Raw genomic sequence first — 15,056 nt, forward strand, 5'->3', positions numbered from 1 at the left:
CAGAAGCTTTATTTCAAGATCAATATTCCTGTATGTTCCCCAAAACAGATAACCCAGACACTGAAAAATGTCTGCCTGATTAAATAACTCTGTGTGTGTGTGTGTGTGTGTGTGTGTGTGTGTGTGTGTGTGTGTGTGTGTTGGAGGGGGGTGGTTGGCAACTGATTTCCTTTGGAAGCAACAGCTGGACTAAGATAAAAACAGAAAGAACTGAAGAGAAGCAGATAATCAGAAGTAGAGGTTGTGATTATCTGAATAGAATCCCATGCTGGGCCATTGAGCAGCATATATATTCCTTGTGTTGTACATAGACCAATGAAATAAAAACACATGCATCAAAAGAATGATAATAATTTGCTTCTACTCCTACAGGAAACAAGGAGCAGCTGGAACTGCAGCCATCTTGAGCCCCTTCCATATTGAGATCTCTCATCTACAGAGAATTCTTAGGATGCAGGGAAGACAGTCCATCGGAAAATCTTATTTTAACTAAATTTATCTTTCTCAAGAGCATATCTTTTGTTTTAGTACAGTTAAAATATGCCACAGAATTTTAAATCTGCTGAGTGAAAAGAATTTCTGTAAGGCTTTCTGATTTTCTAAATTCCTTGTACTTCTATTTTTCTCACTTTCAAGAAGAAAAGACAGCTGTCAGGAAGAGAAACTTAGTTATCAAGACTGTCCAGGAAGGAAGTGATAAGAAGATGGCTCTGGCTCCCTTTCCGACAACTTGATTTCATGTCCTCAACACAGACCAGACAGAAATAGCTCTGAGGCAAGCCTTTCACTCTCCCCTCTAATCCGCTCCTCTTCACTTTCTCACAGTTTCTCTTTCCCACATTTATGTCTGCCCACAACAGCTAATGAGAAGGGATTTGTAATCAGCTTTGACGAAAACACCCTCACTTTTTATTTTCTTGCACTTCAAGCCTCAAAGGACTCATCTTACCTCCACAAAAAGAGATCCCAGTAATGCTGAGAGTGAGTAACATTGGGATAGAAATTTTCAGGTAGCTCCATTCTGCTGTGTTGTCGCCTGTCCACACAGCACCTTTGGTCACAAGCAACAATGTATTAAAATCACAAATCAACCCATGCGTTCAATTTCCTATGTAGATTCCTTATTTGTAAAAGACAACTTAATGAAAAGGAAAACCGATTTCTTGCCTTAAAATAAATAACTTCTAATTTTCTACAATGAAAATTATCAATTTTCTAATGTGAAAAGTTATTAAAATCTACAAAACAAGCATTCTAGGAAAATATTCTGAAATTGCACTTATTTTTGAAGTATAGTTTAGGTCGGATAGAGGAGGAACCCTTTGAAAAATCAACTTTAAGATATAACTTGCATATAATACATATGGGTTTTTTGTTTTTTTTAGATGGAGTCATGTTCTCACTTGCCCAGGCTGGAGTGCAGTGCCGTGATCTCTGCTCACTGCAACCTCTGTCTCCCGGGGTTCAAGTGAGTCTCCTGCCTCAGCCTCCCAAGTAGCTGGGATTACAAGTGTGTACCATAACGCCTGGCTAAATTTTGTATTTTTAGCAGAGATGGGGTTTCACCACGTTGGCCAGGATGGTCTCGAACTCCTAGCCTCAAGTGATCCACCTGCCTTGGCTTCCCAAAGTGCTAAAATTAGAGGCATGAGCCACCATGCCCAGCCTCTTCATGTATCTTCTTTTGTAAAGTGTCTACAGAAATCTTTTGCTCATTTTTTAAAAAATTTAAGTTCAGGGGTACATGCACAGGTGTGTTATGTCGGTAAACAGATTATTTTCTCATTTTGTCACCCTGATGTTAAGCCTAATACCCATTAGTTATTTTTCCTGATCCTCTTCCTCTTCCCACCCTCTATTCTCAGGCAGGCCCCAGTGTCTGTTGTTCCCCTCTATTTGTCCATGTGTTCTAATCATTTAGCTCCCACTCCTAAGTGAGAACATGTGGAACAGAACCAAAGTTTTCTGTTTCTGCATTAGTTTGCTAAGGATAATGGCCTCCAACTCCATCCATGTTCCTGCAAAGGGCATGATCTCATTCACATATATAAAAATAAATTTAATAAAAAAGAAAAACATCAAAGACTAGATCACAGGCAAGATAGCCCATTCTTTTTTATGGCTGCATAGTAGTCCATGGTGTATATGTACCACATTTTCTTTATCCAGTTTACAACTGATAGGCATTTAAGTTTACTCCATGTCTTTGCTATCGTGAATAGTGCTGCAGTGAACAGACACGCTCATGTGTCTTTATGACAGAATGATTTGTATTCCTTTGGGTATATACCTAGTAATGGGATTGCTGGGTCAAATGGTAGTTCTGTTCTTAATTATCTGAGGAAACACCACACTCCTTTCCACAATGGTTGAACTATTTTACACTCCTACCAGCAGTGTATAAGCATTCTCCTTTCTCTGCAACCTTGCCAGCATCTGTTACCTTTTCACTTTTTAATAATAGCCATTCTGAATGGTGTGAGGTGGTATTTCATTGTGGTTTTGATATGCTTTTTTCTATTGATCAGTGATGTTGAGCTTTTTTTCATATGCTTGTTGGCCACATGTATGTCTTCTTTTGAAAAGTGTCTGTTCATGTTCTTTGCCCACTTTTTAATGGGGCTGTTTGTTTTTTTCTCATAAATTTGCTTAAGTTCCTTATAGATGCTGGATATTAGACCTTTGTCAGATGCATAGTTTGTAAATATTTTCTCCCATTCTGTAGATTGTCTGTTTACTCTATTGATAGTTTCTTTTGCTCTGCAGAAGCTCTTTAATTAGATCCTGTTTGTCAATTTTGCTTTTGTTGCAATTGTTTTTGGTGTCCTCATCATGAAATCTTTGCCTATTCCCATGTCCAGAATGGTAATGCTTAGGTTGTCTTCCAGGGTTTTTATATAGTTTTGGGTTTTACTTTTAAGTCTTTAATCCATCTTGAGTTAATTTTGTATATGGCATATGAAAGGAGTGCAGTTTCAATCTTCTGTATATGGCTTGCCAGTTGTCCCAGCACCACTTATTGAAGAGGGAGTCCTTTCCCCATTGCTTGTTTTTGTAGCTTTGTCAAAGATCAGATGATTGTAGGTGTGCAATCTTATTTCTGGGCTCTCTATTCTTCTCCATTGGTCTATACGCCTATTTTTGTGCCAGTATCATGTTGTTTTGGTTACTGCAGCCTTGTAGTAGTTTGAGGTTGGGTAGCATATTGCCTCCTGCTTTGTTCTTTTTGCTTAGGATTGCCTTGGCTATTCAGGCTTTGTTGGTTTTTTTTTTTTTTTTTTTGGTTCCATATGAATTTTAAAATAGTTTTTTTCTAGTTTTGTGAAGAATGTCATTGGTAGTTTGACAGGAATAGCACTGAATCTATCAATTGCTTTGGGCGGTATGGCCATTTCAACAATATTGATTCTTCCTATCCATGAGCATGGAATGTTTTTCCATTTGTTTGTGTCATATCTGATTTCTTTGAGCAGCATTTTGTAGTTTTCATTGTAGAGATCTTTCACCTCGCTGGTTAGCTGTATTCCTAGGTATTTTCTTCTTTTCGTGGCAATTATGAATGGGACTATGTTCCTGATTTGGCTCTAGGCTTGACTGTTGTTGGTGTATAGAAATGCTAATGATTTTTATATGTTGATTTTGTATCCTGAGACTTTGCTGAAGTTGTTTATTAGCTTAAGGAGGTTTTGGGCTCAGACTATGGGGTTTTCTAGATATAGAGTCATGTCATCTGCAAATAGCAATAGTTTGACTTCCTTTCTCTTTCTATCTGGATGCACTTTCTTTCTTTCTCTTGCCTGACTGCTCTGGCCAGGACTTCTTTCAATACCATTTTGAATAGGAGTGGTGAGAGGGGGCATCCTTGTATTGTGCCAGTTTTCAAGGGGAATGCTTCCAGCTTTTGCCCATTTAGTATGATGTGGGCTGTGGATTTGTCAAATAATGGCTCTTATTTTGAGGTATGTTCCTTCAGTACCTAGTTTGCTGAGAGTTTTTAACAAGAAGGGATGCTGAATTTTATTGAAAGCTTTTTCTGCATCTATTGAGATGATAATGTGGTTTTCGTCTTTAGTTCTGTTTATGTGATGAATCACATTGACTTGGGTATGTTAAACCAACCTTGCATTCCAATGATAAAGCCTTCTTGATCATGGTGGATAAGCTTTCTGATGTGCTGCTGAATTCAGTCTGCCAGTATTTTTTTGAGGATTTTTGCATCAATGTTCATCAAGGATATTGGCTTGAAATTTTCTCTTTTTTGTGTGTCTGCCAGGTTTTGGCATCAGGATGATGCTGGCATCATAGAGTGAGTTAGGGAGGAGTCCCTCCTCCTCAATTTTTTGAAATAGTGTCAGTAGAAATGGTATCAGCTCTCCTTTGTACATCTGGTAGAACTGGGCTGTGAATCTCTCTGGTCCTGGGCTATTTTTGGTTGGTAGGTTTTTTACTACTGATTCAATTTTGGAGCTTGTTATTGGTCTTTTCAGGAATTCAATTTGTTCTTGGTTCAGTCTTAGGAGGGTATATGTGTCCAGGAATTTATCCATTTCTCCTAGATTTTCTCTTTTGTAATTTCTAATTATGTTTATTTGGATCTTCTCTCTTTTCTTCTTTATTAGTCTAGCTAGCAGTCTATCTATTTTGTTATTATTTTTTTTTTTTTCAGAAAACCAACTCTTAAAGTAGGTTGTTTTTTAAAGTAGGTTGTCTTTCTTATTATTATTGAGTAGTAAAAGTTCTTTATATATTCTGGATACAAGTATTTTGGCTGATATACCTATATATGTATATTTCAAATATTTTTTTCCTCAGTCTGTGGTTTGCCATTTCATTTTCTTACCAATGTCTTTGAAAGGGCAGACATTTTAAAATTTTGATGAAGTCTAATTTGTCATTTTTTTCTTTTATGATTCATACTTTTTGTGTTCTTTCTAAGAAATTTTTGTCTGTTTCAAAGCCATAAAGATTTTCTCCTGGCCAGATGCGATGGCTCATGCCTGTAATCTCAGCACTTTGGGAAGCCGAGGAGCGCGGATCACTTGATGTCAAGAGTTTAAGACCGGACTGCCCAACATGGTGAAACCCTGTCTCTGCTAAAAATGTAAAAGTTAGCCGGGTGTGGTGGTGGGCACCTGTAATCCCAGCTACTCAGGAGGCTGAGGCAGGAGAATCACTTGAACCAGGGAGGTGGAGGTTGCAGTGATCCGAGACGATGCCACTGCATCCCAGCCTGGGCAACAGAGTGAGACTCCATCTCAAAAAAAAAAAAGATTTTATTCTATGTTTTTTCCAGAAGTTAGCTTGTATTTTTAGCTTTTAAAATGAGTTGATTTTTTAGTTTAATTTTGAATATGATATGAGGCAGGGGTGTAGTTTCATTTTTTTTCCCCACACAGATATCCAGTTGTTTCAGAACCATTTACACTGAAGAAAAATTATAATCTCTCCATTAAATTGCCTTGGAAACTTTGTTGCAAAGCAATTGATCACATATGTGTTGGATACTCTGGATTCTCTACTCTGTTCCATTGATCTATGTACCTATTTCCTCCCACCTCCACCACCCCCGCTCCCAAAGAAAACCCTAAAAAATTCGAGAGAACGGTTACAGGCCATAAAGCAGAGACCCAATAACAGTAGCAATAACAATAATTAACATTTATTTAACCCATACTGATCCAGGCGTTGTGCTGAATAGTTTGCTAGTATTATCCTACTTAATAATCACAACAATCCTATCAGATAAACGCTATTATAAACTCAATTTTGCAGATGAGGGAAGTATAGCAAGCAATGGATACATAATCTACCCAGAGTTACACAGTTATTAAGTGGTAGAGGCATGATTTGAGCCCAGGCACTCTGATGCCTAAGCCAGTGTTCTTGTTCTTATTTACTGAAGAGTTGCTAAGAGTTTGTGATGAGAGATTATATACCACCAAAGACAGCCATAAAAGGGAAAATCTTATTTTACTAAATATATACTACTCCTGAAGCATTTTTGTCTATCTTCTACCAAAATAGTTTTGGTAGCTATTTTTGTTTTAATCTTTCATAGAAATTTTAGGCTGCCCTATGGCCAGGAAAAATTTTTTTTCTTTTTTTTTTTTTTTTTTCTGAGATGGGGTTTCACTCTGTCACCCAGGCTGGAGTGCAGTGGTGCACTCTTGGCTCACTGCAACCTCCACCTCCCAGTTTCAAGCAATTCTCCTGCCTCAGCTTCCTGAATAGCTGGGACTACAGGCACATGTCACTATGCCTGGCTCATTTTTGTATTTTTAGTAGAGACAGGGTTTCATCATGTTGGCCAGGCTGGTCTCAAACTCCTAATCTCAAGTGATCTGCCCACCTGCCTCAGAAAAGTGCTGGGATTACAGATATGAGCCACTGTTCCTGACCAATAAAATACTTTTTTTTGTTTTTTGTTTTGCTCTTGTTGCCCAGGCTGGAGTGCAATGGTGTGATCTCTACTCACTACAACCTCTGCCTCCCAGGTTCAAGTGATTCTCCTGCCTCAGCCTCCCTAGTAGCTGGGAATACAGGTGCGCACTACCACGCCCAGCTAATTTTTTTTCTTTTTTTAGTAGAGACAGGGTTTCACCATGTTGATCAGGCTAGTCTCGAACTCCTTACCTCAGGTGATCCACCCGCCTCGGCCTCCCAAAGTGCTGGGATTACAGGTGTGAGCCACTGCGCCCTGGCCCAAAAAAATATTTTCCAGGGATTATTCTTTTAAAAAAGTATTCTAATTTCCTCTTGACTTCAAGTGAGATATGTACGTATCTACATAAAGATTTTGAAATCCATATGGAGACATTCTCATCAAGAAAGCTCACGTAAACATGCAGATATTTTCATGTCTCATATCATTGTTTAGTCAGAAGGTCTCTATGGCTATTGATCATCGCATACGACTTAACAAAGTAGTGTTTCCTGTAATGTCTTGCTACCCAATGAAGCAAAGCTGATAGCTTCACACAGAATACTGCAGGCTAAGCAATGGAGCAACATAAGAGATCAACAATAACCTAATATTCAAATCTTCTGTTACCTTTTTTTTAACTGTTGCTGGTAAATGTTTTCATTAAAAATACTTCTTTTGTGATTAAAAATGATACTTGTAGACAGTTTGTAAAATAAAGTTAGGTAAAAGAAAAAAATGAAAATCACTCAAAATCACCAAGGTATTTTTATCTTTTTATATTTTCTTTTTGATATTATCAAATATATATATTTATATAAATTATATAAATGATATCATTTTCTTATATTTAACTGTCTGCCTATCTACCTACATATTTATTTAAATTACTATCTTTCATTTATCTTTTATAAAATTGAGATAAGAAATGACTTGATGTTTGATAGATCAGTAAGGTGACTATAGTTAGCCTTGATTGTGCATTTTAAAAAAGCTAAAAGAGAATAATTTAAATGCTCCTAGCATAAAGAAAAGATACATATTTAAGGTGATATCCCAATTACTCTGATTTAATTATATGAACATATCAAATTATCACACATATCCTGAAAATATGTACATCTAATACATATCAATACAAAATTAGGATATTATAAACACTTAGGCATTCCTTTTTTAATTTATCATATCACAAACATTTTCTCATGCAATTAAAGCTACCATTTAAAATAGCCTTATGAAAATAAAAAAAGAAAAACATTTTTTTAAACATAAATAGCCTCACGATAATCTATCATGTTGCTATACCATACTTTTATAACTATTCTCTTATTGTTATGTATTTAGATTTTCTTTCTTACTTTTGTTTCAAGGACTACTGCTGTGTTGAATACCTCTGTATATGAATCTTTGCCTGAGATTGTAGTATTTTGGCCCTTTCCAGAATGCCACAGGGCCTGGTTTTCAGGGGTGGAGTGGGAGGCTTAATAATGTCCACAGCATAGTAAGGGCTGGATTCTTTAAACTAGGATCTAAGCTCTTTGTTGTTTATGCAAGGCCAGGGGACTTAAAATAGTCTTCCTGCCACAGGGTGGTTAAGTTGAACCAGATCTGCATTAGCTGGTAAACTGCATCCAGTTACAGATGACCCTGACCACATGCAACAGCCAGGTCTATTTTAAGCCACATTGCTAAGTGGAACAGTTGGTTAACGGAATGTGTTAGAGGTGTATCTCCCTGGCTTTGATAAATCAAAGAGACAGGATCAAAGATGACTATCCCAACAAACTGAATACTTAGAAGTTACTCTCCCAACAATTAAGTGCCCATTTCTTCAGTGGGAAACAAGTATCAAAGGACTAAAATTTGTTTATTCCGCCTTACAGGACAAAATGCATACTTTAGGGCATACCACTGTCTACAATCAAAGGCCTGACCAATGGCTACTGAAAACAAAGGCATCAGCTGAGTGTGGTGGCTCACACCTATAATCCCAACACTTTGGGAGGCCAAGGTGGGCAGATCGCTTCAGTCCAGGAGTTCAAGACTAGCCTGGGCAACATGGTGAAACCCTGTCTCTACCAAAAAATACATACACATATATAAATTAACGGGGTGTGGTGGTGTGCACCTGTAATTCCAGCTACTCACGAGGCTTAGGTGGGAGGATTGCTTGAACCCAGGTGGTCAATGCTGCAGTGAGTCATGACTGTGCCACTGCACTCCAGCCTGGGGGACAAAGCAAGACTCCGTCTCAAACAAACAAATGAAAAAATGAAAAAAAGAAAAAAAAAGAAAAGGAAGGTATCAACACAGTAATATCACATTCTATAAATGGTTAAAAAAAAGTTGCTAATGTGTTTTTAAGTCTGATATGAGCCATTCCTTACCATACTTTTGTGATCCAGCAAAGAAAGAACGTGTAAGAACAAAGGGTCTCTCCTTCCCTTTAGATCGCTGTATCAGTCCTTCTGCAGTGGCCATTTGCTATATCACCAAACAAGAAAAATTTCAAAGAGATGATTGGATTTGTATAGACATTCTCAATAAGCTATCTAAAATACAAAAAGCAAACAGTAAGCAGGAGCATGAAATGGAAAATATTAAAATAAATCCATCAAATAAGTTTCATAGTATAATGAAACTACTCTAAATTCCCCTATTAAAAGAATGGAAAATTTTCTTTGGTTAACAATAGCAATGAAATAATAATAAACAATCATCTAGCATTTATTTGGTGCTTACTATTGCTAGGCACTTAATACAATTTTCTCATATAATCTACATAACAACCTCTGAGAGACAGTTTTCATTGGCAGGAAAAACTGAGATTCAGAGAGGTTAAATGACTGGCCCTGACCTATATAAGAAAGCTCACTAACTAAAGCAGTCTACAGTTACTGCAACAGGCTGTTACAGAGGCAAACGCATACTATCTGAAAACTAGGCTTATATTTAGCCAAAAGCTCCCATTGGAAAATACCAATAGGTGAGAGGGCCACAGGAATACAGTCACAATTTGAAAATAACAAAGAACCATGGGTATACATGAGGGCAAGTGTCTGCCATGTCTTTTGGATGTAGTTGGCAAATGAAAGATAATTTTACCACCTTTATTGAGGAAGCTAAGTACTTAAGGAAGGCTCTACATTTTTGAAGTATACTTATTGAAATTGTGTGTCTGTGTTCTAAATATTGCTCCTCCAGTGTGAATATAAGACTTGCTGTATGTAGATATTTGTGAAATCTTAAAACACTTGTTTTAATTACCTTCATTCACATATTTATACACTGCTTGCATCGATAAAAGTTTGAGGTGGTAGCCAGTGAGTGCCACTTATTAATGGCTCCTATCGAGGCAGAGGTTTTATGTTATAATTAATTTCATAATATTTAAAAGTTCATCATGAAAAGAAGCAAAGGGAGAAATAATAAAAAGTCTTGTATTGGCTACTACTTAACACTCATTGCAACTGTCAGAAAAGACACACAAAGAGAAATGAACAGTAGAGGATAGCCATTATATTACAAAGCAAATGACTTTCAGCCAAAAGGCAGGTCACACGAGCCCAATTTACTTCTTTTTGGATGTCTTACATGATAAAAACCGTAGATGTTGTGGAGTTCTCTGTGCTCCCAATTGCCATGATGAATGGCATTCTTCTGCATGGTTTGCTCTGGCCCTCTAAAGACAGAGGGCTCATTCATGTCATTCCAAAGGAAGAGGATGTCCGTAGATCCCTAGGAAGTAAACCTTGGTCATGACACTCCTACATTGATGATGTCTATATAATAGCTCTCATCATTCCTCTTTCCTACCTCATTTTAAAAATTATGTTTATTATCTATGCTCTGTCCTCTGCTCCACTGCTAGAGTTTAAGTTCCACAGGGCATGACATTTTGTCTGTTTTGTTCATTAATAAATCCCAAACATCTAGAATAATACCTGGCCCATAGACAGATCTCAATAAATATTTGCTGATGAATAAAAGAGTGCTGCCCTGTGTTGTCTGTGAAATATATATTACCTGGCAAATTCATTCCAAGACCTCCATGCAGGACTCCTATGGGAAAGGTTGTGAATGTTCACAATTGGGCTCTTTCTCATTCATCGGATGCTGTAACTCTTAACTAAGGGCAGCTACAGCTGAACATGACAAGATTCTACCTTCTCTCTAATACTCTGAAAGACTTGACAGCCAATATACTTGTTTGTTAACATGATCTATAGTTTGTATTCTACACAGAACTGTTCAATTTAGGGACAGTTGAGTCATCTAGTTAACATGGTATTGCAGAATCCCTGGTCTTTTCTAGAATCCCTTATCTTTTGGCATTTGACTGAATAGCTAAAAAGACAGGGAGTCCCTCAGACAGCTCATTCCATTATTTTTCAAAAATCCTGCTCTTTGTGCATAACATTCCCCTTGCAGAGCCTACCTAGCTTACCTTCTGAGACCCCACAGAATACATCTGTCACCTCGCCCACATGGAAGTCTTTCAAATGCCTGGAGGTGGCTTACTTGATTTTTTGTTTGTTTGTTTTTTAATCTTTATTTCTAAACGTGTACTTCTATGAATAAGGGTAAATGATTTCCAAATATTTAACTACCATATCTTTCCTTTAGAACCATCTAAGGCAGGGATTGGCAAACATTTTTGGTAAGGGTACAGATAGTAAATATTTTCAATTTTGCAGGCCATGAGGTCTCTTTTTCAATTATTCAACTCTGCATTGTAGTACGAAAGCAGCCACAAATAATAGGGAAATGAATAGGCATGGCCAGATTTGGCCCAAGGCTTGTCTATCCCTGTACTAAGTTGTTTACTAGTGCCCTAATACTTGATGCCAGAAACTAGAGTTCAGTGGTTAAAAGCTGGGCTTAGGGGACAAACAGACCTGAGTTCAAATTTTGGTTCCACCATTTACTAGATGCGTGACCTTGGCAAGTTTTTAAGCTTCTCTATGTCTCAGTTTCCTCATCTATGGGGTTAAATTTAGTTATAGTTCCAACTTCAGAGGGTTATTATGAAGACAAATGGTATGATGCACATAAAGTCCTTAGCACAGTGCTTGGCACACAGCAAGTACTCAATTTGCATTAGGTATCATCATCATCACTGCCATCATTAATATCATCATAATTGGTTGAAAACAGTTCTCCAGATGTGGCCTCTCCAGTTTTCTCTGTGGTTCTTATCAGATTATTTAAAAATCACACTTCACTTTTAATGACAAATATGTTGTAAGATATTTTCACATGTATCATCGTATTTAAATAATAGTTATGGAATACAATTTTATATAAAAAATATATATAGCAATTTGAAAATATAATAAACCTCTGCTATAAAGTACTTTGATATATCATAGAGTCTATTATAATAGAGGTCAAAATCACAGCTTTTGTGCATTTGGTTATGCATATGGCACCTCTCCCAGCACCCCCAGAGTCTGTAATGTGGTGGCCATACTTGCCTTTTAATAAAAGCATTATATATGAAAAGCTACTCAATGAAAAAGAATAGTTTTATTCAATCACTTTTTCTGCTTCTTTCACTCTTTCAGGTAACTCGAAAAGAACAAAGGAATAAAAACCAACCTGATAAACAGGGAAAGCAAAAAGACTTGAATACCACTCTCTGACCTTGGGATTGGTGAAATCCAGGTAAGAGGAGAGACCTGTGGAGGCAGAACAGTAGGGAGCGTGTCAAGAACAGTGGTCCTCACAGTAAGATGCATTGTAAAGAAGATATCAGATGTGAGAGCTGGGAAATGGGTACCTTACATAAACATGAAAGTTGGCTGACACAGGCATGGTCTGTTGAGAAGTGAATGAAGGCAATGCTGGGCTCCAGTGATAATCACTAGATCTTTCAATACCAGAGGCCCAGGGGAATGCCAATGCACAAGCATCATGATGGAGCCTGTCCCTTACTGATGGCCTAAGACAGCCCAAGTAAGGATGGTAAATATCCTGCAGTGATCTCTTGGTTCTTAAAGAGAACAGAGAATTGTGTTCAAGGGATGTAAAGGGAAAAAAAGAAAGGTACAGGGTTTTTCTACAGTGCATGGATTTATAAGAGATGGTGCTGACTCTTTATCTCTATTTCTAAACAATGTGGTGATTTTCCTTTTGTCCTTGGGGAGTTTCTACCAAGGCTTTAAATTAATAATTTTTAATAACTTTTGAAATGAACAATTCATAGTCACCAGGGTGGCTGAGGTCACTCATGAAAGCCTGGGAAGCCAAAACTATGGGCTAAAAGGGTGAAGAGCAATTACAAGGAGAGAGCTTGCAGAACCCCCTTTTTTCTTTCTCCTCCTCCGCTTTTCTTATTCCCCAACTTTTTACCACTGTTTGCTTAGAGAAACAGCATGCCACTGAGGTTTGCTTATTTTTCATTCATTCAATTATTGATTGATAAATACATACAAAGCATACAGTACCAAGTGTTATGAAAGATATAAAAGAAGGCAATACTATCTCTTCCTTAAATTATATGCTTAAAATGTAGCTAGAGGAGCAAAAGACATCTACAAGGGAGCACAATGAGCACCATGCAGCCTTTATTAATTGGGACAGAACAAGTGGAAATAATAAGTGTATAAAGTGATTTCAAACCTGGCCAGCACACCCCTTCAAAGTCTTCCCCTTCCTGATTCTTCACAAAGAAGCCCTGATCTTTGGCCTTCACATATACTGAGTAGTCAGGATCAATCTTGATGTGGGGATCACTGATGACCACAAGCTGTCAGGACATGAAGGTTTGGAGGTCTCATCAGTTTTATGTAAGACAAATGTTCATGTATATGTTTTCACCATAGTTTGGGGGCTAAGTTTTTACAAACAACTACAACTAGTATTGAAATATTTCAGACACAAAACCAAAAACAAAACAAAATAAGTATTTCAGACACCAGTAAAACCCTATAACCTTTCATGTGCTTATGAGAATTTCAACTGATAGCAAAACTGGGTCAATGCTGGCCAGGCGCAGTGGCTCACACCTGCAATCCCAACACTTTGGGAGGTCAAGGTGGGAGGATTGCTTAAGGCCAGGAGTTTAAGACCAGCCTGGGCAACATAGTGGTACCCTGTCTCCACAAAAAAATTTAAAAATTAGCTGGGCGCGGTGGTGTCCACTTGTGGTCCCAGCTACTCAGGAGGCTGAGGCAACAGGATTGTTTGAGCTGGGGAGGTTGCAGCTACAGTGAGCCATGATGATGACACTGCAATCCAGCTTGAGTGACAGAACAAGACCCTATCTCTAAAAAAGAAAAAAAACAAAAACAAAAACAAAAACAAAATAGGCCAATGCTCTTTTTTAATTATTGCTGCCTAACCAACAGATGTTCTTTAAATAGCATTAAGTGTCTATCTGTCCATGATGATGGGTGCTGCATACTATACATAGAGAACTAAGTAGGCAGGGTACGTGCTCCCTAGACATTTAGATGCTCAGATAACATTGATATGAGCAAACATTAAAGAAACTAAGAGGATAACATGTTAAAAACAAATGAAGTCCCCAAGCCCACTGGTGCAGGCATATTAGGAAGGAGATTTGAGAAAAGTTGTAAGCCACAGTGTCACATCTCTAGCATCTCTCCGTGACTTTGTAATACCATCACTTCTACCAGTCTAGGGCCTCAATAACACTTTATGTGGCCAGAACACCATCTAATCCTCCTTCCTCATCTCTATTCTAATCAGTCCTGAATATTAAAGTTTAATTCTTCATTGCTCAAACTTTTTCTTAAATTTTGTTTGTTTGTTTTTTGAGACAGTCTTGCTCTGTCACTTAGGCTGGAGTGCAGTGGCATGATCTCGGCTCACTGCAACCTCCACCTCCTGGGTTCAAGCGATTCTCCTGCCTCAGCCTCCCAAGTCGCTAGGATTACAGGTGCCCGCCACCATGCCGGGCTAATTTTTTTTTTTTTTGTATTTTTAGTAGAGATAGGGTTTCATCATATTGGCCAGGCTGATCTCGAACTCCTGACCTCAGATGATCCGCCCACCTCGGCCTCCCAAAGTGCTGGGATTACAGGTGTGAGCCACTGCACCCAGCCTAAATATTTTAATTGTGGTAAAATACACATAACATAAAATTTACCATCTTAACCTTTTTTAAGTGTGCAGTTTAGTACTGTTAAGTATGCACATTCACAATGTTGTGTAGTCAATCTCCAGAACTCTCTCATGTTGCAAAACTAAACCTTTATACCCATTAAATAATGATTTCTCATTCCCTCCTCCCAGCTCCAGCAACTACCATTCTATAATACTTTCTGTCTCTATGAATCTGACTACTCCAATTACTTCAAATTAGTGGAATCACGTGGTATTTGTCTTTTTGTAACTGGCTTATTTCACTTAGCATTTATCCTCAAGGTTCATCCATGCTTTAGTATCTATTAGAATTTCCTTCCTTTTAAAGGCTGAATAATATTCTGTTGTATGTATATACCACATTTTGTTTACATATTCATCTGTCAAGGGAGCTGCAACCCAAGCAGCTCGGGTTGCTTTGACCTTTTGACTACTGTGACTAATGCTGCGATGAACATGGGTGTATAAATATCTGTTCAGGTTCCTGCTTCCAATTCCTTTGGGTATATACCCATAAGTG

The 15,056-nt window shown here is 37.8% G+C and overlaps 1 protein-coding gene across 4 annotated transcripts in view; it reads right to left on the reverse strand.

Moving 5' to 3' along the window:
- Positions 1 to 15,056, reverse strand: part of LOC105491688 (glucosidase alpha, neutral C) — a 96,238-nt gene that overhangs the window by 15,692 nt on the left and 65,490 nt on the right. For all 4 annotated transcript variants that reach the window (XM_071067031.1, XM_071067030.1, XM_071067032.1 and 1 more), the window contains 5 exons: positions 13,049 to 13,175; positions 12,026 to 12,105; positions 10,019 to 10,162; positions 8,812 to 8,908; positions 950 to 1,051 (listed from right to left, as the gene is read on the reverse strand). In XM_071067031.1, coding sequence (XP_070923132.1) covers positions 950 to 1,051; positions 8,812 to 8,908; positions 10,019 to 10,162; positions 12,026 to 12,105; positions 13,049 to 13,175 — 550 coding nt within the window. The remainder of the gene's footprint in view (positions 1 to 949; positions 1,052 to 8,811; positions 8,909 to 10,018; positions 10,163 to 12,025; positions 12,106 to 13,048; positions 13,176 to 15,056) is intronic.

Source organism: Macaca nemestrina, chromosome 7, assembly GCF_043159975.1.
Source record: "Macaca nemestrina isolate mMacNem1 chromosome 7, mMacNem.hap1, whole genome shotgun sequence".
Lineage (NCBI taxonomy): Eukaryota > Metazoa > Chordata > Mammalia > Primates > Cercopithecidae > Macaca > Macaca nemestrina.